Source organism: Physella acuta, unplaced genomic scaffold (genome assembly GCF_028476545.2).
Source record: "Physella acuta isolate Inbredline_101_S28 unplaced genomic scaffold, ASM2847654v3 ptg000678l, whole genome shotgun sequence".
In the NCBI taxonomy this organism is placed as follows: Eukaryota; Metazoa; Mollusca; class Gastropoda; family Physidae; genus Physella; species Physella acuta.
In genome coordinates, this window is record NW_026732197.1 from 44,980 (window position 1) to 69,324 (window position 24,345).

Sequence of the window (24,345 nt, forward strand, 5' to 3'; positions counted from 1 at the left end):
AAAAAAAGCGTGACGTCATTTATGGATGACCCCTAAGAGAGAAATTGTTTTTTAAAATTATGTAGCAGCCTACGTATTAAGGTTTTAATTAAAAAAATAATGTTTTTTCTTCTATATTTTAGCTTGACCTGAAAATATTAATTGAACTAAAATCACATTGACACTGCTATTTTTAATTACATTTATTTGGCCCTTAATTTCATAACTATTTTTAGATTATCTGGCCTATTTTCTATCGGAAGTAGGAAGTGACGAAGAATTGTTGCTATCAGGGGGACAAACAAATCAGACAGAATACTGAATCCCTTCACGAGGCCCTGCTTCTCCCGCATAGGATTGATTCTAAAGAAAATGAATTCTTTTGTTGTACTCTGTATTATTGCGCTGGCAAGTTATTCAGGTATGGCAGTTTGCTAATATAATAGATCTACATTCTACAGCTTAGTAGACCCTAATGTAATTTTTAAAATAAAAGTTCGGCCTAGGCCTGGACTCTATTTTTATAATTTTTTCGGTAAAACTCAATTTTAGCGTATTTTATTCTCCGCTTCTTGTTTACCTCCAGCTGAGCGTATTTTATTATAATAACCGAAATACACCAAAACATAAGGAAAACACGATTTATTTATTTGTATTGGATTTTTGTTTTAACAAATTAACAAATGAAAAAAAAAAAAACAAAGAGACTGGGTATAGGCATTTTGGTGAAAAATTAAACAATTTTTTTTTTTTTTAAAAAGTATCAGCAATAGCTAGGACAATGGTAAACTAAGTCAATTTAGCATATTTAAACTTTCTGTGCAAAGTCATTATGACTGAAAAAAAATTCCAAAGTCATGGGTCCGTGTGGCATAGCTAATGAAGAAAAAACTCCTAGACCTGTGACCTGATTTCATGAGTGGATATCTGGATTATTTTTCAACATTTTTCAATGAAACTTAACTGAAGCATATTAAAATAGCTTAGAAATGAATGTAGATAGCTAAAAGTAACCAGGATTGATAAATAGCTTTAAAAAAAATTTTTAATGAATAGGGTTGGCAGATATTGGAAACACCAAAAATTGTGAATGTCCCCTCCTCCTTTTTCATCCTGGACTGGGGACCAGGCAATGGTGGAGTTACACAACACAATAGACACAATAACAAACAAGTATAAGTTTACAATTATCAAATAGGCTTATGTATAATGTATGTACATATTTACACAAACAAGACAATAAAAAATGTTTAATGTACATGTCAATGAAGTTGAAAAAGTTTTAAATCAGTTATATGAACCAGCATTTCTGTATGACACAATACACACAGACATCAAGTTACAAGTAAATTATTTTAAAATGCAATGTTTCTGTACATATTTACAAATATAAGACAATAAAATTGTAATCAATATACATGTCAATGAAGTTGATGAACCAGCATTTCTGTACAACGCAAAACAGAGGACAAGTAACAAGTAAATTCTTTAAAAATCCAATGTTTTATGTACATATTTACACATTCAAGACAATAAAAATTGTAATTAATGTACATGTCATTTAAGTTGGAAAAGTCAAAATTAAAAATATATACATAAACCAGCAGTTTTGTGTTTTTCAAACAGTAAGGTTGACATTAAATTGTCTTCAGTGTTCAGATTCACTGTGGCGTATTGCAATACCTAACATTCATTTCAGTTCAAATTTTTAAAAACTCTTGATGGTTTTAGCCAGACAACTTACCTCTGACAATGTAATATGTCAGTGGTGAGTATTATATTGAATGGCAAACTGACAATGATGTTCAGAATAAACATGATGTAGTATAAAACAGATTAACATTTTGCAGTCAGCTACTGTAAACTTTAGCCACACAACTTACCTCTGACAATGTAATATGTCAGTGGTGAGTATTATATTGAATGGCAAACTGACAATGATGTTCAGAATAAACATGATGTAGTATAAAACAGATTAACATTTTGCAGTCAGCTACTGTAAACTTTAGCCACACAACTTACCTCTGACAATGTAATATGTCAGTGGTGAGTATTATATTGAATGGCAAACTGACAATGATGTTCAGAATAAACATGATGTAGTATAAAACAGATTAACATTTTGCAGTCAGCTACTGTAAACTTTAGCCACACAACTTACCTCTGACAATGTAATATGTCAGTGGTGAGTATTATATTGAAAGGCAAACTGACTTAAATTTTTAATTGTTTAAATCAATGTTTGGTATTGCAACACAACTGTCATTTTTACAAAATCGATAAACACATAACTGTGTAAAAATAAACACATGCAACAAAAAAACTAAGTAAAAATGTATGTACACCTTAAGTATAGGACATGAAATATTAAAAAAATTATATTACATAAAAAAGAGAAACAAAGTAAAGAAGTATATACAATAGTGAGACTTTATCAGGGGTGGCCAAGTATAACATGGACACCTAGGCAGTTCTTGGGGACAGTCAACCTAACTAACAAACGTCATATCCCCTAGCAGTAAGTCCGTTACTACAGATTTCATTGTCAAGTCATAGTCTTCACTAGCTGTTTCTACGTCATCGAGCCCCCAATAAGCTAACGTACACATAATACCTGCCTTCAACTGCCTAAATTCTACAAACCTACCAAAATACATTATCTCCTTCTCCTCCCCCTCCCTCCCCTCTACCCATAAATGACTAACTAAGCTGCCTACAAAGGATTCCGACAGCTGAGAGACAGGGTCGTCTGTAGCTATAGATTTAGATACTAAATCCATAACCACAGCAGAAGCAGCAGAAAAGACATCAGCCCTCAGATGTTTAGCATTAAGAGCAGATCCAACCGCAGCCTCCAAAGACTTACGTTTGGATTTGTCTCTCTTCTGCTTACCATCTTTAAGCCTCCGACTTATCTCCTGTTCTGTCAACTTCTTCCTCTCAACTGCCAGTTTCCTCGCCCTACTCCCCTCACCAATAGCAAACTTAACTAGCTTCTGTCTCTCCTCTCCGTCAAGTCTTAAAAGCCACCCGACTGTGTCATTAACCCTCCCTCTAATCTTACCATCTATAAAACCACTAGTCGCATGGGGGGCACGTCGCAACAAGTAGTCCGTCATGCCCAAGATCCGCTCAGATGCCATGTTATGCGATGAAGCAGTTGAAGCTTGTGCCAACTGCTGGGGGGTGGGGTCAGACAGATCACCATGGGTGTATCGAGCTAACTGGCGGTTAAATATTTTTTTGATCTCCTTCAAGATATTTGTCAGAGCTTTCTTTACTTCACCCCTGTGGGTTTCACCAATTTTGATGAGTGCTGACAACACCAAATCCTTGTCAGCACTAAGGAGCTCATCGAAGACATTCACAGTGGGTCTGACTAGCTCTTCTGGGTCATTGGAAAATCTCTCCATAACTTTTTCTGCCTTTTGAATCACTGGAACCATGGCCAAATTCTTGGTATCTGAATAAAACTTAGTCATCCATGGCCCAGTTATGGATTTTCCAATAAGCCCAAGAGCAGTGAGTTGAGCTATTACCCTAGGGTCATTTAGCTGCTCACCTATAGTTACTTTTAAACTGGATGGTTTTTCTGAGTTTACAAACTCTTTGAGGGCATCCAGATGAAAAATGATGATGCCTGCTGAATGGAACAGGACATGCATCCGGTTACCCACATACCGGACAAACTCTCCTACTATAATTCCTTTATCTCTACAAAAGGCCTTGAACCCACATGGGTCCCCACTGCTTTGTTTGTACCTAAGCTTTGATATGCTTAAAATACAGTTTAATGTCTTATGGCCCATATCAACCTCCAGCGCTTTTTTAGCACCCGTAGCTAATCCGTCCAGGACATGAACATTACAGTTTAATTCCAGAAGGTGCGTGTCAAACAAAGTGCTGAGCTGAGTGACAGCACTATGGTTGACAGGCGCCCTATCTGTTAGTGTGGACTTTATTGAGCATATCAGTGAGAAGTACTTCTCCTCCATATTCTCAACATTATGAAACCTGCAATAAATATTAACTGCATTCCTAAGTTCAACACTGATGTGTTCAACATAGTCCACGGCCTTGCCACCTGGTAAAGGTCTCACATCAAGAGCTAAAGTTTTTCCTGGAGCAGAAATATGGACTTCATTAATATGACTTCCGTCAATGGAAGTGGCATCCCACGACAACGTTATGCTGTCATGAGATGCCAGTGTCTCAGCAACCTGCAGGTCAGCCAAAATGCCTATTTCATAGGCCATTTGAGCCACTGTAGACTGCTGAGGCACACAGTCAATTACAAATCCAGCTTCCTGCTCCAGGAAAAACTTTAGCAGCTGACCAGCAGCACCTACAGAAACATTGTTAATTAGGGCTCTATACATACATAACCGTGTCTCTGTACTGTATGTCTTTCCCTCTTTCAATATTTTTTTTTCTGGTCTTTCTGCCTTACTCTCCTCGAGTTCAGCTAACAAATAGTCGTACATTTCATTGGTCTGTTTAACAGTTTTCTTCAACTGTGAAATAATGCTATCCTTTTCATTTAATTCCTGTTTTAAATAATTTATCATCCTGATGTATCTTCTTTTAGCCTGGTTTAAGCTTTTGATTTTTAATTTCCTTTGTTTTTCTATATTAACCACAGCTGGCTTTAAAACTTTGGAAGGTGAGGACTTGGATGGTGAGGTTTTAGAAGGGGACTTTTGTGTAGGAGACCTTTGGGGGGGGGACCATTTGGGTGGGGACCATTTGGGTGGGGACTTTTTGGCTGTAGGCTTTTTGTGGGCTGTTTTTAATTGGGCATTTATTTGTTTTTGTTGTTCGAGTTGTGCTGTTAGTCTTTTTATTCTTTGATTCAAGTGTTTAATTTTATAAACTTTGTTGGTTTCTAGTTCCATTTTAAATTCCTTGACTTGCATTTTTAACTTTTTATTTGTCTTGACCAAAATAGTTGTAGATTTTCTTTTTAGCGCACACTTTGAACAGTCAGTTTTTAATTTCTTACTTCCTTCTTCAACTACAACTTCTTGCTCTGGCTGCATCACTTGAACTTCTTGCTCTTCTTGGACCACCACTGGTTTAGGTTTAGTTTGTGGCAAAACAAATGGTCTTTCCAGAAATTCAACAATTTTAGGCCATTGGTTAGTTACTCTAAATTTTTTAAACACATTACATGAACGTCTAACAGAATTGTGTAATTGTGCACTGGTATTATTGAAACTATCAGGTTGTCTTTCTTTAAAAATTTCTTCAAGTATGTTTACAATTGGAACAACTTCTTTAGCATTTTCCATCCAAAGATAAATGATATGCCCAAGTTTAATTTCAACACTCTGGTGAATATTATTGTATGTATTGACCAAGTTCTTCAAATCGTTAGGAGTATGTACAGGCTCACCTGAACATTCAGTTTCCATGTTGGTAACTTCTGCTGAACCAGAGGAAGTACTTGCATGATCTGCCATTCTGATTTAAAAAAAAGGATTGACAAAATTTAATAATACTGAATATTATATAAAAGACATCCTGCTCTTTAAGCCTAATTATACCCACCAAACACCAATAATGTCACAAAACCACCACCCAAAATCTACAATATCCCCCCCCCCCCTCCCACAAAAAGCACAATTTCCACAAAATAAACCATTATTATTAGCAAATTATTAATTAAAGTAGGCCTATGGATCACTCCAGAAGTACCAATAAAATAATATAACTGTTTGAATGGTATGTAATAACTAGCTATAGATGGCTATTTTTTTTTAAAAATGCACACTTAATGTAAGTGTACGGCATCTCTCTGCTACTTAAGTAGTACAGTCACGTCAGTCACACCACACGACATTGAACGCAACAAAACTCTGCTGTCGATATCTCTACTACTAGTAGATCTACTATTATGTTTTTAAAATGGTAAATAAAACTTATCCGCCTCTTAAGGGCTTAATTATCAACACTTTAATTCATATTGTAACCGCGAAAGAAGTTTTTCTCAAATGAAGTTGTTTTTTTTAACTGAACAATTCGTCAAAGCCCACCCCGCCCCTTCACCTTTTCCGGAATCGGCTATTAGATTATTATAATTTCATAAAATGGCGTCTTCGGAGATTTTTAATATGGTCATTTCTTACATTCAAATGCATTGTTTCTACATAAATATTTTAAAACAATTGTATTTTTATTTTATAATGAAGATGTTTAAAAACAAAATAGCAGTAATAACGTTAGAAATAAACGCACCTGCTTTATTTTATTCAACTTGAAACACAAGCTCAATAAGCGTGCCTTTCCCTCGACGTCCTCGTTAAAGACAAAGGAAGAAATTAGGTCAAGCTAGCATTATTAAAATGTTAATTATTCGCCCCGTAAATGCATGGGCAGTTTCGAGTACAAATCTATCCGATTACGATACAATCCTTATTTTTAACTATCATGTACTTCATGAGAAAGAAAAGATTCGATATTTTACATGTCCGCCCAAAACACGGGTGCTTCAAAACCGCGAGAACGAGACTTCACGAAACGAAAAGCCTACTGGGTAAAACCTTAGTTTAGCGTCGGTTATTATTCCGGAATCGTATAGCAGTAAAAAACAGTAAAACAATGCCAAAGTCTGTCACACACTTCCGGAATTCACCGGAAGTACTGTAAACCTTACTTTATTTGGCATCATCTTTTATTTTTATACAGAATGTTTAAAATTTGGATAGATTTATTTTTGTAATCATTTTTACATTTTGTAATCATTTTTACTATTTTCGTAATCTAGATTTTTTTAACTTGGCCTAGCAGCTAGATATCTAGCTAGATCTAGATCTAATTAATTAATGGTCGCAATTCCGCTGCAAGCCAAAGACATTAAATTATTACATTTGACTTCATTATTTACTCACAATTGCAAGGCGGTTAAGTATTTCCCAAGCAAGATACTATAAATAACCATTTTTGAACTTACAATGACCCCCAAACTGAGGCCAACACAATTTCAAACAGCTATTGCCCGAGCTATGACGTATACTGATAATTAAAGATGTGAACTCACTGTGAACCCGCAACCGTGTAAGGATTTTTTCTCCCGCTGACGATCACTTGATATTTAATTGGAACAGTTCAAATGCTTTTTTATGTTGTTTTTTTTTACCTTTTCTAATTAAAAATCACATTCATAAAAAAAAGTAGGTCTAGTGTTTTACTAACGTTTTTGTGTGTTCGGTTGTGCTTATAATAAAATACGCTCAACTGGAGGTGAACGTGAAGCGGGGAATAAAATATGCTAAAATGGAGGTTTACCATTTTTTCTTCATGTTTTTTCGAGACCCGACCGTGGTCTTGATTTTCTAGAGGCCTATTAGATTTCTAGATTGGTAAAACTCCATTTTAGCATATTTTATTCCCCGCTTTTTAATATTTCTAAATTTACAGTACTATTACACCAGATCCTTACACATTACTATTACATTAATCCTAGTATTTTAAAATATTGTAACTTTATTCTAATATTCTAACACATCTTAGGCATTGTGACATTATAAAATAAAAACGATTATGGCCATAAGCCTAAATTTTGTTTAAATTGGTTCAGTTTAGTATTTAGGCCCACACCTCAAAAATGACAAAAATCAGCAATTGAGGCATATGGAGCTGGGTCACAGGAGCATAAAATGACATGATTAATATCTCCTATTTTAGACAAGTTTCACAACAAAACTAATTGTTTCTAACTAACTGCTAAATAGTTTGTGCTGTGTAAACACTTATATTAATGATACCATCTATCACTTGGTTCCAGTACACCTTTTATACATTGGTAAGCCTACAAGTACATACAGTGTCTGGGTCTATAGTAAAATAAACAGTTATTAGTAAATTTAGTTAGTAACAGGCAATCAGTAAGTAAAAAGTGTGACTAACTGATCTGTCTTTGCCATGATGAGCCATGTGTACTATGAATGTCATACCATGACATGGAGATGAGAAGTTGGTCATAAATGACATAATATTCTTTTTATGCTAGATTGAGATCTAAGAACAGTCATCTATGTTACTTACAAAATGATTGCTATCAGGGGAAGCTGTTGAGAATACACCAGGGAGGTTTCTACAGAAATATTTTAAAAATTTGTTCGGAGCAGCACCAAGACAAGGTGCGATTTTGCACCTCAGGCTCCCCCATAAGCACTTTGGCATCTACATTGATACAATAGGCTTCTATACTACATGGAATCAGGTGTGCAATTTGGCGCACTATTTTACTGTTTAAACACAACAATTTGTATAAGGACTGGTACATGCTAAGATCTACTCTTGACCCAACTGCTGTTTTACTGTCAGTCAAAGAAGAACCCTATTTTACTGTTTCAACACAACAATTTGTATAAGGACTGGTATGTGCTAAGATCTACTCTTGACCCAACTGCTGTTTTACTGTCAGTCAAAGAAGAACCCTATTTTACTGTTTCAACACAACAATTTGTATAAGGAGTGGTATGTGCTAAGACCTACTTTTGACCCAACTGCTGTTTACTGTGAATACAAGATAAGATTTATTGCTGTTAAGTGACTTGTGTTATTTTAGTATGCAGATAAAAGAATTTATAGGCATCTTTTAATAGCTGTGTCTATTAGTAGATCATATTTTGATAAAAGGTTCTGAGTAAGAGGTGTATGGTCAACATTTAAGGAAATGTTTCAAGAAAATGACTTGTGATGTGGAACCAGTAAAGTTCCTTTTCCAGATCTAAAGATCTATGGGGCAGATGAAATAGAATTAATTTTTCTTGACCTTGGCATATGAAGGGATAGTGTGGTCAGCCCAGCCTCCTTTACTTTCCCCAATTTGAGTCGGGTACCCATCAAAGCTGGATGGACTCAAGGTATGTCTTACAGTCCAGAGTCTAGACCAAGGTTAGTAGCCAAACACTACCATTCGACTACACCATCTATGTTGAAAGATCCAGTCTTGACCAAGATTGTAGCCAAACACTACCATTCCACTACACCATCTATGTTGAAAGATCCAGAGTCTCACCAAGATTAGTAGCCAAACACTACCATTGCACTACACTATCCATGTTGAAAGATCCAGTCTTGACCAAGATTAGTAGCCAAACACTACCATTCCACTACACCATCCATGTTGAAAGATTTAGAGTCTGGACCAAGATTGTAGCCAAACACTACCATTTGACTACACCATCTATGTTGAAAGATCCAGTCTTGACCAAGATTAGTAGCCAAACACTACCATTCGACTACACCATCTATGTTGAATGATCCAGTCTTGACCAAGATTGTAGCCAAACACTACCATTCCACTACACCATCTATGTTGAAAGATCCAGTCTTGACCAAGATTGTAGCCAAACACTACCATTCCACTACACCATCTATGTTGAAAGATCCAGAGTCTCACCAAGATTAGTAGCCAAACACTACCATTGCACTACACCATCCATGTTGAAAGATCCAGTCTTGACCAAGATTAGTAGCCAAACACTACCATTCCACTACACCATCCATGTTGAAAGATCCAGTCTGCACCAAGATTAGTAGCCAAACACTACCATTCGACTACACCATCCATGTTGAAAGATCCAGTCTGGACCAAGATTAGTAGCCAAACACTACCATTCCACCATCCATGTTGAAAGATTTAGCTGATAGTTAAAAGATGTGTTACTGTATCTTTAAAAAGTTGAAACATGAAAAAGTATAAACTATAAAGAATTCAGTTCAGCCCTTTCTCTTGCTGACAATATAAATAAAAGTTCATGATTGGATGAATATTACATTCTACTTTCCTCCTGGATAAAGGTGGTGGGGTGGGTTGGTCAGAACATCTCTTTGCAAAAAAGCTAAGATTATTTTTGCTTTTTGATGTTTGAAATAGAATATATTTTCGGGATAGTATAGTTTATGGGGTGGTCCTATTGTTAAAACTAAAATTAGCTCTGGCTCTAAGATATTTACTGATAGGCCTACTATTAAACTCTATTTTTGAAAACACTTAACCTTTTATGATTCTATTTCCGTGTTTATTGCAGTATTGGGAAAGGGTAATCAGCATTGTGTGTGTGCTATAAATAGTTTGGTTAAATTAGGTCAAGTAGCTAAATAGGTGTTGTCTGACTCTTTAGCAACTGTCAACTCTACATTAAATGTTTACATAGTAACACTTAAATCGTGTTTTTTTGTTGTATTGTTTAAACAGGCTTTAGTGGTAGCTAAGTAAACATACAGTATGAGGTTACTTATTTTTAGATTAGTTAAGTTTTTTGTCATATTATTACTCTTTGTTAAAGGTTTAAAGTAATGGTTTTTGGTACTTTATATTTTTCTATGATTAACACATAATATATCTATATTTTAATTTGTAAATCTAATTTTTTTGGTTAAAACTTGTTACTTACAAAGTTGTGGTAGAAAATAGAGAAAAAACAATCTATATATACATATATAATTTTAAGAGTTTGACTGTTATAGATTTTAAGGGCAAGACTCCTGTTATAGTCTCTAGTTTTAAGGGCTTTACTCCTGCTATAGTCTCTAGTTTTTAAGTGTGTATCGCCATAGGACACCCCTGAGTTCACCTAGCTCTGATGGGTACTTAACTTACCTTATGGAAGGTAAGGGCAGGTGAGCATAATGTTGAGGGTCACAGAAACATGTGAATTCTATTTCAACTGCCCGGATCAAAAATTACAACTATACTTGTAATTCTAATTTTTAGTCAAGCATGGTTCAAAAATACTGAGTTAGTACGGGGGAAGACAGATTGCCTGTTAGGATAACAAATGAAGCACAGATAAGACAGTGGTGTAGGGCAACACATGCCACCATCCACCAGTCAGGGCCTGTAACACATGTTACCAGCTGCTGTTATGGGCTGATCAGCTGGAATAATGGAAAGTCTCATGTGATTAATGCTTTCTGTTTAATAATAGACTCAGTCATTTGGGATTAAATCCGAAAGTAAATTATTTTTATTTTTAAATTAAATGGAATTAACATCATTTTTCTATTGAACGAGCAGGTTATTTCATGCACAAAAAATCACTTTACTAGCAATTATCAACTACAAAGTAAACCTTTATATTGTTATTCCATGTTTCCATAAAATTAAAAATCTGATAAAAATACTTTCAAACCTAATAATAAACAGGGCTACCTCCACCAGTTCTACACATGAGATAATTCCACACCATTTTTATAGGATGACCCTCTTTTAGAAAGGATTTAAAATGGTTATAAACTGTTTGGTTTTTTTTATAGTATTGTATTTAGAAATCTAAAAATGAAAACTTTAAATTTACATGCATTTTGATATCGAACATTTGTAATAGACTGATTAGCATAGCTACAAAAAGTGTTACATTATGAAATGTTTGGGAATGGAGGGTAAGAATCTGCCAGTTAAACAAAATGTAAATAACAAGTTACAGTTTTAGATTGTAGAAATTTGTTTAACTTTGTCTTTTGTAGCCTCTGAGCTAGTGATGATAGAACCTACACAGTGTGTGTTATGATGTAACATTGCTGTAGTTTTTGCAGCCATTGAGCTGGTGATATAATCTGTATTGTTTGTGTTGATCTAACATTGGTGTAACTTTGTCTCTTGTAGCCAGTGAGCTGGTGATAGAGCCTGTATAGTTTGTGTTGATCTAACATTGCTGTAACTTTGTCTCTTGCAGCTGGTGATAGAACCTGTATAGTTTGTGTTGATGTAACATTGCTGTAACTTTGTCTCTTGCAGCCAGTGAGCTGGTGATAGAGCCTGCATTGAATGAGTTGGCAGTGGCTGTAGGAAGTAAACAAACTCTGACCTGCTCTGATACTTCTACTGACCCATCAGCCAGACCCTATTGGTCTCGCAGGAGTACTTCTTTCCAAATGTAAATATTTTGTGTTCCTGCTAGTTTTAATTATTTTTAAAAAAAATTTCAACTTGAATTGAGTATGTTTTTCAGGGTATATAGCGTAATTCATTGATATTTGATGGTAGCACATGTGTTATTAGTTAATAGATCCTGATAATTTTAAAAGCACACTAGACAACTCAGCATAAATGGGTACCTGGCATAAATTTAGGAGATTATAATTGAACTAAAAAAGTGCCTTGTACTACAAGGCCTCACACATCAGATGGAGTTCACTCCATGTATATGGAGGGTAGCTTAGGCATTGTACGTTTGATGTCTTCTGTTTTTGGAGAGTTTATAGACAAAGTTACTCCATCTGTGGTTAGTATATAATGTTCATGTAGTCTACTATTGAGTATATCTGGGGATACTGTTCAATCTTTATACATTTGTGTTAAACAGTTTTAATCTGTACATGGCCTAAGTTGGTGGTGGCTGGTCATTGGAATGCTATGGCTAAAGTAGAATTATTCTCAGGTGTTTATAGATTCACACTTGATTTAGTAGTGGATAGTCTCTCCATACACTCCTCATCAAAGCTTACCTTATTTATTATTAGAAACAAAATACATGCTGTACATTTATTGTCAAATTCTTCAACTATTATTGTTCTTAAAAATTCTTTCTTCTTCTTTGTTTTTAATCATAATGAAGGAGATTTGCTCCAACACAATGAAGTATTACCTGACAACATGTTAAACAGTATATAGGTTGTTGACTCCAGTTTCAGTCTGCTTTTTGCTTACATAGCTTTAGTCCACATAAGATTGTTATCAGCAGTTTGGTTATGTTGTTTTCTCTCCTAGAAGGGTTGCTGTCCCCAACTATTGAAGCTCTCCGGGTCTAAACTCAGCAGTTATATGCTGACCATTTTGTTCCCTGTAAAGTTTTTTATTTGTATACTTTTTTCCTACTTACATGTTTTTATTTGTATACTTTTTAATTTTACCTACTTACATGTTTTCATTTGTATACTTTTTAATTTTTCAGATTTACAGAGACTGAACACGTGGGAGACCAGTACACCTTGATGACCATATTAAAGACTAACAGTTTTGAAGTATCTGATTCTGGAACTTACACTTGCAATGCTGGATCAGTAAAACAGAATATTGACCTGTTTGCTGTTAAAGGTATGACTTGTATGTTCTCTTCACCTTTTGGTTTTGTGTTTCGATGTTCATCTGTTTGTGAACCATATGTATGAGGCCAAAATGGTTGTTGGCCGGGCCACCAGAACAAGACTCCCAGACTTAGCACTTAGATGCATGTCAATCTTCACTCTTCTTACTCGGCTATTTTAGGCCTTACATTCCGGCAGTGAGTTTTAAATCATATTTATTTATTTCTTTTTTTTTGCTGTCTAGAAATGAAAACTGAGGATCGCTTTTTCTATGGGAACAAAACAACAACGCTAGCTTGCGCCATTGAAATTGAGAACCCATCCAGGGTGAATGTTGTCTTTAAGGATTGGATCTTCCATAATAAGTCTTTGTATGAGAGTGAAGACAAACGCTACAAGCTGGAGAAGGGAAACTCAACTCTCATTATAGAAAAGCCAAGTGAGTTAATTCCCCTTTGTTTCTTTCTAGTAAGTCTGATCATAGAAAAGCTGAGTAAGTTAACTCACTTTTTTCCCTTTCTCACAACTGGTGAGGTTCATAAATTAACTTAAAATACAGAGGAAATGTGTGAAATTTGTATTGGTGTGTGGACAAAGTTAAGCATATCATTACCACACACAAGTCCATCTTATGCATGACTGCATGTTGGAAAGTCTTGAGTAGATCTGTCTCCAAGTCCACCCAGCCTTGATAGGTGACTTGTGTCACAAAAAGTAACAGCTCCTGGGCATAGAACAGATCAAATTGTTTCCTCTCAGTACCAGGTGAGCTCTACGTCTGCCCTATTGACACCCAGCTCAAAAGTTGTTGATTGTGTACCCAGTGAGAAAGCAGCATCTGCGCAGATATGGATCTGTGTCTAATTCTTTACATACCTATGTCATATAGTTTTTGCCACATGTTTTCTAAAAATAACATTTCTAGCTTTAGTTAAGTTATTTTTTTTTTTAGGAATTTTTTAATGTGATTTTTTTTTTTTTATGGCTAACTTAACAACATGGTTACTACCAATTGTAATATAAGTATTTTTCATTTATGAAAAATACCCTTTTTCCAGAAATCCACTTTTTCCGTTTAGAGGATCTATCTTGGCCTAGCTTTAATAATTTTGAAACTTACAATTATTTGAAATGGCTAAAAAAACAAACTAGAACTGCTTTTTTTCTTTGGTGGGCGGTTATATCTCCAAACATTTAAACACTCTCTCTCCTATCCCTTAAGTGCTTCACATTTTTTTCAAGTTTTTTTTTTTTCCACTTAACCAATTCTTTAATATTTGTTTCATATGTTGTTGCTGTTTTATGTTGCAACAACAAATAGATGAACCATTTGTTTTAAGAAACAAACCAAATTTTATCTGTTGCAGCTCGAAAGGATGCAGGACAGTACATAGCACGTTTTGAACTTAGCCTACCTAGTGGCAAGCAGGATTATGATTGTCTTGTGGAATACACAGGTAAGAGAGCAGGATATAGACTGAAGTATTTAGTTTATCACTTAGGCTGTTCTTTCTTCATTTTTGTTCTGAATTGTAATGTTGGACAGGATTTCCTCCAACACAATTATGGATAACATGTAATCCTCTAACACAATTATGGATAACATGTAATCCTCCAACACAATTATGGATAACATGTAATCCTCCAACACAATTATGGATAACATGTAATCCTCCAACACAATTATGGATAACATGTAATCCTCCAACACAATTATGGATAACATGTAATCCTCCAACACAATTATGGATAACATGTAATCCTCCAACACAATTATGGATAACATGTAATCCTCCAACACAATTATGGATAACATGTAACTCACCATCTTGCACTTTGACTCAAATTTCACCCTGCTTTTCATTTATGAATTTGCTTCCATAGCCTTTGTCCAATCAAGAACAAATTTTAAGGCAGCAATTATTTGATTTTGTAGTTTTCTCTCCTAGCTGGGTTGCTGCCCCATCTATCAAACTTTATTTGCTCTCTGGTTCAAATTTGGGACTTTTCAGTTCAGTAGCCATGAGCTTGACCAGCCAGACAAACACAGACCTCTGTGTAGGCTCTTATATATTGACAAATTTATATATATAATTCTCTTCTTGGAGACCATAGAAAACACCAAGCTGTAAGCGCGCCTTGCAGTCCCTTCTCTTCCTCTCTAGGCATACCCCTACCACTCCCACCCCTACATGGTCTGGTGAGCTGTGGTTCACGCTAAATGTTTGAAATTGTAGAATCAGGTTTAGTGATGGTTGTTAGGGGCAGATAATTTAGTTTGAAACGATTTAAAACTTAGGGGAGGTAACTAAGAGGAGGCTGCTTTCACGGGGGGGGGGGGGGGGTTTAGTGTTTTATAGCGAATATTTTCAGTGGCACCATTGGTACTGTCGAATTCACAAATTATGAATTACTGAAAAGTAGAAAATAAAACAACTAAATAGCTTCATATGATACACCGCGGGTCGGCTTGTTATCTTTAATCCTTCAGTTCTATAATAGACAAGTAAAGATAAAAATCCCCAAAAAGTTGATTTATATTCAAGTATTTTTGTGTTGTATTATTTTTTTAGCCAGCCCCTTGGTTCTAAACCTGGTGAGGTCAATCAACCTGGAGCTTGGGGACAGGCTACAAGTTCACTGTGAGGTCAAAGGTTACCCACCCGTCCCTGTCATCTGGCAGAGAAACAAAATTGACCTGGTGGGAAATGACCGCATTCAGTTTGAGGCCCACAACGACTTCCCTGATGCCACTATAATCATCACTTCCTTGGAATATGAAGGTGTGTTACTTACTTTTCAATACATTTATTATTACCATTGATTTGGATAACACCACAATAATTATATTAATAGTGTGTTTCATACAAGTCATTTTGCTATAATTTTTGTCAATTATTAAAATTGTGTATTAGTTTTACTTATAACTTTTCCATTGCAACTTATAGTCAATACAAATTTTAGAGTGAATGTGTGTACTTACATAAAATTTTGTGCACATTTAGTTTTTTTCTAGTAGCCTCAGTGAGGCTCATGCAAATAGTAATAAAACTGGTAGTGTTAGCTACCTCACGAATTTAAAACAATTACAGGTACAATGGATGTTTTGACCCTAGGTCTTTATCAACACACAACAATGTGGTTAAATACTAGACAAAAAAAGGCAACCATTGACATAATTTTGGACTTAGCTTGACAGTGAAAACACATCTTGCTATTAAATGTCACAATATATCTAGCAAAGCTATTACATTAAATCTAACAATGGAACCAGTGCAATAATAACAATAACTTTCTTTGGAATGTTATACTACATTTCTGTTTTGCAACACTATTTGTTTTTTATTTTATTTTGAATCTAACAGTTTTATCTTGTAAAAAAGAAAACCTCTTTATAGCAATACTTTATTTTTTAAGCCCATTCTAGACAGGGTCAACAATAACATGGATATAGCACAGAGACTTTATGTCTGATTCCTGAATAGTTTATATCCTTACAGTGAACACACACATCACTCCAAGACTATGATTATAAATGAGCCAATGGTGTAAAATAAAACCTCTCAAACATGTTTGAGTGTTACATTTCATGATGTTTATTACTAGTATACCAATTAAATTAAACCTATTGTTTTGGCAAATACTTAAGTAGAAACCAATACATCCTGATAGAATTACACCCCAGCCCAACCTATATGATGCCTGTAGTTGTGGACTTTTAGCAAGGCTTATCTTACAATAGAGGGTTGATTGAGAATATTTTTTATATGATCTTAGGGGAGGGTTGGTCGTAATTTTTTAAAACATTAAATGTTTAAAAAAACTTAAGGTATGACAATAGGGCTAGTAAGTAGGTCACCAACCAGTTCTATGGCTCATGCAGGTTTTATTGAGCAGTAGAACTGGTTGGTGACCTACTTACCAGCCCTACTTAGATTATCTTTCTGTTAACATAAATGGACCTGTTTGACTGTTGAAAAATTAAGTTAGAAAACCGGGAAGGGGAATATTTATTGACTGATAACCCAAATTAAAAGCTGGAAAAAATTGGATTAAAAAAACCCCATCAAACTTTTTTCTGATGTATTCAGTGGACGTTGGACCAGCCCCCACCTGGTAACATGTCTGTTAGCACTGGGTCATGTGATCTATCTGTATTGCATACCCACCTCATAGGTTTGAAATGTTTGAAGTATTTGTATTAGCCATCACATTCTGTAAAAAAAAAAAAGTAGTTCCTGTTTAGTATATTCTAGAGCATATGTCTGAAATGTTTCTTGTGTTAGTTATCACCATATCATTTAGAAGAAAAAGTTCATTTTTAGATGATAGTAAAGCCAAGCCTGAAATGTATTTGATGAAGTCTTTGTGTTACTAGCACCTTGAAAATGTGTTGAGAACAGAAGGGAAAGATTTTCCGATCTCGTATTTAGTAAAGCCCAGCTTGCATGTTTATATGTATGAAGATTATAAACCAATGAAGTGTATGTAATACTGTAAGCATTTTTGTGTTTCAATTTAACGCAAGTTGTCGACAAGGTATTATTTTTGAGAGCGAAAAAACTTCACAAGGAAAGTTCAATGTATGTTATACTGTAAGCATTTTTGTGTTTCAAATTAACGCAAGTTATTGACAAGGTATTATTTTTTAGAGAGAAAAAAACTTCACAAGGAAAGTTTAATGACAGCTCAAACCCTTTTGTTTAACCCATCTTTTTGGAAAACAATCTTAATGTATTAAACTACTGCCTTACATAAGTATTATGTTGGTATACTTCTCTCAGCCTCCAAATCAAAATACTAAAGTGGATTTTTCTATTATCCCTGTTGTGTTTTATACTGATTACATTTTTGTGTGTGTGCATCAGCTTGATTTTATGACCCTTGCATTTTGTTTAACTAGCTTCTATTTACTCTCTGCAGTAGTTGGTCTTTAAACTAGGAAGAACACATGAATTAGGCTCATTTCAGTCATATTAGCCATTTTGTGGGGTTTGGAGTTATTAGTTGAAACTTGTTCAAATACTCCTCTATGTTATGACACAAAGGCTTAATTCTAAAACAAGTCAGACAGCTGTAGGTTTATTTTAACAAATATTTGTTTTATTTTACTCAGTAATACATTCACTAGTTTGTTCACGATATTAAGAAAGCAATTTTAGGACACTCCATACCTACATCCTGATATTCCTCTATTGTTACATCCATAAGATATTTGGATAGTCCATAACTACATTCTTATGGTAATAGGATAGTCCAAACCTACATCCTTAAAATATTAGGATAGTCCAAACCTATATCCTTTATTAAGATTTCATACCTACATCTTTATGATATTACAATCCAAACCTACATACTTATATGAAGTTACTCCAAACCTAGATCCTTAAGATATTAGGATAATCTAAACCTATACCTTTAAAAGTTGCTGACAATTTCACTTCTCTACTGAGTCTATCATGTTGATACTTAAAATGGAATCATGGGCTAAAATGATTTGCTAAAAGTTTCCCATTTTTGGCCTGGTCACTGTGTGGTTCTCACTATGTTACAAGAAATTGTTTTCTAAAACTGTGCATTGAAAACTTTGACAACCACCTAATGCAATCATCTCCTGGTTAAAATAGTATAGTAGTAAGTACAGTATATCTTGACATTTTTTGCAAAAAAGTACGTGTTTATTTTTGACAAATGCATTGAATTACCTCAGTATAGATTGTAGTGCCACACACTGTTTATTCCCTCCTGTTTGCATTTGCTTTTGTTAAGCTTGAAACATTTTACTATTTCAGTTTCAGAAGTCTGTTGATTATTGATAAACATATTCACTTCTTTTTTTTTTAATTGTTTAGAAAGTATATTTAAGTTCATTTTTGTTTTGTTATCTAAACTGAGTTCAAATCTTTCCAAATCTACCTGAAGTAGAAGACAGCAGTTTGTTAACTATTCCAGTGTCAGATGTTTCTTAACTGTGTAATGTTCCATGCATGATAATGGTATGTAGGTACCTACAGATTTCTTCACTCCCTTGTTTTGGAGTGAGAGCTCATGCATATTTACCTCCCCTGCAACTCATATAGTTTGATTGCTGCTTGCATAGATTCACTATATTTTTGAGCTGTTGGTAGATAAACTTGTTGATTATGACAAAATACTTTGTTGATTTTTAATCATCTGCAACAAATTATTTTATTCATGTTTATCATGCTTTGTACATCATGGCATATTCTTTTAGATGTAACTAGAAAACCATCTAGTAATAGTAATAACTTTTATTTTAAAAACATTAACTCTAACACATAAAAAATTGAATATTGACCATTTGTTTTGTGTATAAGAACTACACCCCATCTCTGTGGGTGTTAAGTAAGATAACAGTACTGAATATTATACTCTTTCATAAAGATGACAGGGGAAAAGTTTATTTTTTTATTAATTTTTTTACAGCATATTAAATCTAAGTATTAGAAGCATTGGGATGGTTTTGGGTCCTGATTACAGACTCATGTTCCTAGAATGTTATAGTTTTCACTAATCTCTGGTTGGTGCCTGACTTCAGTCAAGGAAAATATAGGCATCTGGGTGTAAGGGGTCATCCATAAATGATGTCACACTCGTAGGGGGGAGGGTGGGTCCGTAATTTTGTGATGAGGGGGAGGGGGGGGGGGGTTGAAATGTTGCGACGTCACATTTTTGCATTATAAAAAAGCAATGTTAGAAAACGAATTTTAGACGTTATTTTGCATTTTAGATAACTGTTTTAATAAATTGTAATAGTTTAGACCAGATTTTGGAAAAATATCGATGTTTTAAAAAAATTCAACTGCAATTTTGAGGGGGGTTGTAGGTTGAGGTGTGATGTCATTTTAGGGGGTGGTCTGGCTTTTTGTGATGACATGTGACGAAGGGGAGGGGGGAGGTAAAAATTGTCAAAAAAAGCGTGACATCATTTATGGATGACTCCTAATGCTGGCTACATTATCCCTCCAAATGCCAATATAAAAGCTTGTAAAATTGGTCCTAGACAAAATTATAGTTTACCAATCACAAGCTTTATTTAAAATAAAAACTATACAGATTCAATGTGCCTGTTAGATCAGTCTGGTTATTGATGCCTGGTTCTTTTTAAACAGCAAAGATAGGTGTATGGATTGTTTTATTAAAGGGTCACATGATTTGTTTTGTTATGTAGACCATACTCTCCCTTTGTTTTGAGCTGACCCACAGATCAGTGATCATCAGTTGCTTCCCTTTTGTAACCCTAGTTTAGTCATTAATTAATTATTAGAAGGTTTTAAACACCACCACCTAGGCTTGGTAATTTTTTCTTGACATGATTTTTTTTCAGCTTTACAAGCTATTTCTCAGACTAAATTATTTAAGAGTTGTTTTTTTCTCTTTTTAATGTGCCATTGTGTGTTATTTAATATCTTTAAAAAAATAATTTAAAACACTTTATTTGTGTGTGTTTTACAATGTGAAAAAGCAAATACCTGCACGGAACTGTAATATTTTATTTATAAATATTTGTGTTATTAAAAAAATAAGTGTAAGCATCTTTACTTCTCATATGAAGTGTGATTTAATAAACTCTCGTATTTATTTGTAGATGAAGGCACATACACCTGTATAGCAAACTCCACTGAATTTATGGAATCATCATCCAAGTCTCTGGAGATCAGGGTCAAGAGTAAGTTGCTCTTTTAGAAGTTATTCTGGGCTTAGTATCTACAATAAGTCATCATCATCATCATTCCTTTGTGGCGTCTGGGGAGCAAAGGGCTGCAACCACACATCTCCAACGGACTCGGTTTTGGGCTGCCCCCTTTATATGTGCCCATGTGAGCCCAGCTGTTTTCGCTTCCTCCTCAACCGTTCTTCTCCATGTCTTCCTTGGCCGGCCCACCCTCCTTTTTCCCTGGGGATTCCAGTCCAAAGCGTGCTTTGCGATGTTTTCTTTTTCTTTTCTTAATATGTGTCCGATCCATCCCCATTTACGGGCCTTGATATCTGCCTCTATTTGCTGTTGCTTTAAAGTTCGCCACAGGTCTTTGTTTGATATTTTGTCTGGCCATCTTATTTTAAGTATATGTCGTAAGCATTTGTTTACGAATGCCTGTAGTTTATCAGTATTTGTCTTCGTAACTCTCCAAGTGTCCGAGCCATAGAGTAGCACTGCCTTGACATTTGAGTTGAAAAGCCCAATTTTGCTCCAGAGTTGAAGGCCCATCTAGCCTTGTTGATACGACATTTTATGTCCTCGTCTGCTTCCCCGTCCTTGTTGATCATGCTTCCCAGATATGTGAATGTGTTCGTTTCACGTAAATCTACAATAAGTCACTCTTTTAGAATTTATTCTAGGCTTAGTATCTACACTTGGTCACAGTTTTCTATTGATTGTGGGCTTTATATAAATAGTGACACTTTTCAAATTTATTCTGGTTAGTATCAACACTTAGTCACAGTTTTCTATTGATTTTTAGCATATATAAATAGTGACGCTTAGTATCTACATTTAGTCAAAGTTTTCTATTGATTGTGGGCTTTATATAAATAGTGACACTTTACAGTTCATTCTGGGTTTAGTATCAACAGTAAGTCGCTCTTTTCAAAATTATTCTGGGCTTAATGTCAATAGTTAGTCTCACTTTTCGATTTATTCTTGGCTTAATCAAATAATGTAAATAGTGAAAGTTTTCAATTTATTCTGGGCTTAGTATCAACAGTAAGTGGCACTTCAAAAATTTAATTATGTTCCTTAGGTAAGGTTTAAATGATGTCATTAATAGCTAGCAGTTGGCTTGAGTCTGTAGAACTTCCTTGACTTGAGCCAGTGTTGATAGGTACCTAACTCCTGACACCCCCCCCCCCCCCAATAGGTCATTTAAATAGGTGAACTCTACTTCATATTACCCATTTGTCTTGGGGCACGAACTAGAAATGATGAGTATAAACCTAACATTAAAATAAACCGGGAGTGATCTCCCCTAAACTTTCTCGAATATTCTTATATAAAACAACAGGGGATGGGAACTCGGGCTATAGACATGATTTTTAATCCATTTTCAATAAAGTTTTAAAAATAGAATAAAATCTCGTAGACAAAAGAATTGCACACCAAGTGAACGCCAAGTAAAAAAGTGCATAATAGTGCGCAATATTATTAGTACTTTAAAAATTTACATTAGTTTTTTGAGAAATCGGAAGTAGCGTAAATTACTACTTCCGGTCAACGGAAATTACTCAAAATTTAACAGAAGGTAGAGAATTAGATCTTTTACTTACATGTGAAATTTCATTCATCTATCTGAAATAGTACTCAAGTTATAGGCTTTTGAAAAATTCAAAGTAGAAAAAGTACCACTTCCGGTTATCGGAAATCGCTCAAAAGTTGATACGGATCTACGATTTTGATAAAATACTTATATATGAAATTTCATCAACCTAGCTGTAACGGTACTCAAGTAATCGTGGTTACACACGGACAGACAGACAGACACACAGACATACGGACAGAATTGTAAAGCCCAGTTTTTCAGACTGGATTACGCATAAAACCTCTTAATTTTCATAAATCTAGATTGATAATTTTTGCCCGATTAAAATAAGTCCTCTATACTTTGGATGTGATGAAGGACTGAGGTGTAATACGGTGAAAATTGTTAAAATTTCAAGTGATTTTTGTGCACGATTACAATACTTTCTCTATACTTTGTATATACGAGAAAGTCAAAATGTTAGGATTCCATTTTTTAAATGTTGCACTTCATACAAAAACCCCCAATGTGAACATAAATACAAAACAGCTTTGTTTTGTCTATTCATCAACTTGCCTGTATGTATTTACCCCAATACATCAACAATAAAATGTGTATCCCTCCACAGATCCCATTGCGTGGGTCTGGCCTCTGATTGGCATTGTGGCTGAGATTGTGGTCCTGGCGCTACTCATCTTCATCTGTACCAAAATACAAAAGAATAGAAGAGACAAGTCGGAGAAACAGTCCTAAGTGAGTAACTTAACTCTTTGATTAGCATCATCCAATTAAAGGATTCGTTCAGTTTGGTTCCCAAAAATTGAGACTTTCTTAATATATATATATATATATATATATATATATATATATATATATATATATATATATATATATATATATATATATATATATATATATATATATATATTGAGTTGTAAATATATATTGTCTATTATACATTATTTCTCAGGAAGTCTTTCATTTTTAGAACATTAGCTGGAATAAATAAATAACAGAAAATTTGGGTTTCTTTTTTAATGCTATAACTGGTATGATAAATACTTTGATTACTTAACTAATACAATTTTAAAATGCAAGCTAGTATAGTGAAATCTATTTAAAAACAAAATAATTTTTATTTTCAGTATGTGATTTATGAAAGGTTTTCAGCTCATCTAGGTCAAGGCATTTATATACAGGCAATGATAATTGGACGCACATTTTTTGGTTGTACATGTTATATAGGTACATTTTTTTTAACTTTAAATTTCGGGGAATATTTAGTTTAATTTACAATGTATAATTATTTTTTTTTACTAATTCTAAAATTGAAGTTAATGTTGTGTATATTTTTAGCAGCTTGATTAAAAAATGATGAGCATGTGTCTGTCACTTTATTAATTTGGGTAGTTTTATACATGAAAGTAAAATAATTAACAGTTTGCAATATAAGTAAAAAAAAAAACCAATAGATTTTTTATTTCATATCTTGATGTGAAAGCATACTTTATTCAAAAGAATTATATGTGTACATTTTCTTGACTACTTTATTTAGTATTGTAAAATATATGCTCTTAATTTTTAAAAAATCAGTTTAAAGTCACTTTTATATAATTTAAAGTTTATTATAAAATATTTGCGTAGATTGAGAAGAGCTGGAAATTTAGTCTACAATGCTGTGTCTATTTCTTTTTAGTTTTTGTCTGATGTAAAGGGTTGTTTTTAAACAACATTTTTCTTATCGTGAAAACATAAGGAATACATTCTACTATAGTTACTGTTTATTTTTTTTTTTGTTAGATACAACTGGTTGTTTTCAAACTATATTTTTAAAGATATAAAATTTTGTAGTAAACTCTACTTTGATATTCTTTTCTTTTAGTTTCTGTCTTATGTAAATAATTGTTTTTACAATATTACAATAAAAAACAATTTACAAAATTTTTCTAAATGTCACATTTTGTAATAAATTCTACTTTGTTTGTTTTTTCTTCTTAGTCAAATGTAAATGACACTTTTTTCAACGTTTTTTCTAAGTGTACATTTTTTTTAGTAAATTCTTCTCTGATAT

At 34.1% G+C, this 24,345-nt stretch overlaps 1 protein-coding gene across 1 annotated transcript; it reads left to right on the forward strand.

The window, feature by feature from the left end:
- Positions 1-253: 253 nt before the first annotated feature.
- Positions 254-23,027, forward strand: LOC131949233 (neuroplastin-like). The gene is made up of 8 exons (XM_059311034.1): positions 254-400; positions 11,729-11,867; positions 12,885-13,027; positions 13,262-13,456; positions 14,385-14,474; positions 15,591-15,800; positions 20,627-20,707; positions 22,903-23,027. Exons 1-8 carry the CDS (start codon positions 352-354, stop codon positions 23,025-23,027), a joined length of 1,032 nt encoding a protein of 343 aa, XP_059167017.1. The 5' UTR covers positions 254-351.
- The last annotated feature ends 1,318 nt before the right edge of the window (positions 23,028-24,345 follow it).

Excerpts from the sequence above, each read along its gene's own strand:
- LOC131949233 (XM_059311034.1), top strand. The coding sequence starts at position 352 with ATGAATTCTTTTGTTGTACTCTGTATTATTGCGCTGGCAAGTTATTCA. Across the intron at positions 401-11,728 it reads TGCGCTGGCAAGTTATTCAG|CCAGTGAGCTGGTGATAGAG; the intron begins GTATGGCAGTTT and ends TGTCTCTTGCAG. Across the intron at positions 13,457-14,384 it reads TCTCATTATAGAAAAGCCAA|CTCGAAAGGATGCAGGACAG; the intron begins GTGAGTTAATTC and ends TATCTGTTGCAG.